General features: G+C 42.5%; 1 protein-coding gene across 1 annotated transcript in view; it reads left to right on the top strand.

The window, feature by feature from the left end:
* The window catches only part of LOC125041099 (ryanodine receptor-like), a 173,633-nt gene that overhangs the window by 170,628 nt on the left and 505 nt on the right, over window positions 1-2,500 (top strand). Inside the window, 2 exon segments of the mRNA XM_047635851.1 lie at window positions 363-528; window positions 746-2,500. The exon segment at window positions 746-2,500 is cut by the window's right edge and continues 505 nt beyond it. Coding sequence (XP_047491807.1) covers window positions 363-528; window positions 746-911 — 332 coding nt within the window. The 3' untranslated portion in view covers window positions 912-2,500.

The following is a 2,500-nucleotide window of genomic DNA, read 5'->3' as shown; positions in this document are numbered from 1 at the left end:
ATACATACATACACACTCACTCACATACACACATACATACACACACACATACACACACACACACACACACACACACACACACACACACACACACACACACACACACACACACACACACACACACACACACACACACACAATTACATACATACATACATAGACAGATATAGATATAGATATGTGTGTGTGTGTGTGTGTGTTCGCGTGTGTATGTATATGTGTACCTCTATGTCTGTTTATGAATATTTCCATTCCCTTTATTATTTTTGGTAATCACAATTGCAATACTGAAGTCGCCTTCAAATCATCTTCTCACAAAAACTATAAACGCACGAGCTTTAGAGAAAATCATCCCCTTACAGGTTTGATCATTGACGCCTTCGGTGAGTTGAGAGACCAGCTGGAGTCGGTGAAGGAGAACCTGGAGAGCAACTGCTTCATCTGCGGCATAGGCAACGACTATTTCGACGCGGTGCCGCATGGCTTCGATATGCACACGCAGAAGGAGCACAACTTAGCTAATTACATGTGAGTCTTTTCTTCTCAAAGTCAGTCTTGAAAAGAATCATTGTTGATATTAGGAGCCTTCGCTTCAATGATTTTATCCCGATTTTTAGTTTGTTTTCCAGTAATGAAGAATAAAGCATTTGCATTCTATTTGACTGTGTAATTTGTCGGTATCTTTTCCTAGTAGTTTCTGGGAAAGAGCATAGCTAATGAAAGACCTTTTCTTCCGCCACGCCAGGTTCTTCTTGATGCATTTGATCAACAAAGATGAGACGGAGTACACGGGTCAGGAGACGTACGTCTGGAACATGTATCAAGAGAGGTGCTGGGACTTCTTCCCCGTCGGCGACTGCTTCAGGAAGCAGTACGAGGAGGAACTCTCTGGCGGAGCGTCTGCCAGTTGAGCTTAGACAGCCACTCAGCTCTTGTAGTAGTTAGGATTTGTTTTATTTGTTCGGGAAGAGCGATCAAATGTGGGTTGTGCTAGGTATTTTTTATAAACGTGTATTAGAACCAGGACAAGCTGTTAGAAGGAAGCTTTGTTATATTGGCAATTCAAAAACCACATTTGATATTAGACTGTAGCTGAGAGAACATCAAAAGATATTTATACAGTATATAAAATTGTTGGTGTTAGCGAGAAAACAAAAATTGAGAAAGAAACTCGACGGTGATGTGGGCTGCCATGCGTGAGGCTTGTGCTTGGCTATCTCTCTTGCTCGATACTGGGCCGAAATCTTCCACATTGGCTCTTGATTTTAAGCCTCACTCATGGTCGTCCAGATAAGTTGTTGTAAATCCTTGTTTTTTTGGAAATCGTGCGATGTATTTATTTATTTATTATTTCGTGACTTATTTTTGAGGGGTAGATATGTATTGAAAAGAATGGGAAATTTACAAGATTACTGTCAGCGCCACTGTATATAGAACCGCTGGTTTTATGTACATTCCGCAAAGTTATTGTTAACATAGATATACTAGGAAAATTATATGAATTTAGACTTATTGAATTCTATGATGTTAAAGCATGGGAAACTACAAGCACGTGTTAGCTTGGTGAACTAGAAGTACATTGGATATGTGGATGATTCAGAGAGTACATTTTTTATTTCCTTGAATCAAATTGAACGAATGCATTGCCGTTAGTTAAAACTCTGTGTACAGTGGTGAACTCCTCCATATGGTTCAAGGAAAACGACTTATTTTGTTATTATGTTCACAAGTAAGTAGTTCACTTTTGAAAGTGGTGTCTCTACTTTAGGGAGAGTTTTAGAAGTAGTTGTGGACGTGTGTGCGTGTGGGTGTGGGGTTACATGTTGCTCTCCCCCCCACCCCCACGGACTTGGGCTCACCCCCATCGGCTGTCCCCCACCAGCCAGGAAGAGGCGACCCCCCCTCCCCCTCCTCATCAGTGCCCCCACCCAATACCGCACACATCTTCATCACAATGTCCGTTATTTGTCGCAGAAATTGTAAGATAATCCTTTCATGAGGCCTTAGTAGTGAGTACTAAGTACTATGATGAGTACTATGGAGTCTGTGTTAATACTGAGCTTTGTGTTTCATCGAGTCTAGTCAGTGTTGTTTTAGGTGTAATGGATAACTCTCGTCTAAGATGATGATTGTGCTCTTGAGAATCTTTTGTTGTTGATAAATAATGCACATGTTGTTATGCAATCAGAATTCAGGCAGCGGGACCTTTGCTTCCTCCCCAAAGCCGACGGTGTACACTTTCCGTGCGCGAGAAGCCAGTGCTTGATGATCCTGACACGCATATCAAATATTATGAGTAACAAAATAGGTGAGGTGATCATGGGCGGCAAAAAAATTAGAAGAGGTAAAATGGAAGCCCACCACCTCACTCGCAAACTGGCTAGGAATCTTCCTTGTTCCCTCCCGGCTCCCAGGACCTTCCTCCCCTGCCTTCGTTGCCTCAGATATCTTGTAAACTGCGCCCGCGACCCGCAAGCCCCCTTACCACCACCTTCCCCCT

Source organism: Penaeus chinensis, chromosome 30 (assembly GCF_019202785.1).
Source record: "Penaeus chinensis breed Huanghai No. 1 chromosome 30, ASM1920278v2, whole genome shotgun sequence".
Lineage (NCBI taxonomy): Eukaryota > Metazoa > Arthropoda > Malacostraca > Decapoda > Penaeidae > Penaeus > Penaeus chinensis.
Note: the sequence above shows the minus strand (reverse complement) of the source record. Positions and strands in the feature narration are given on the sequence as shown.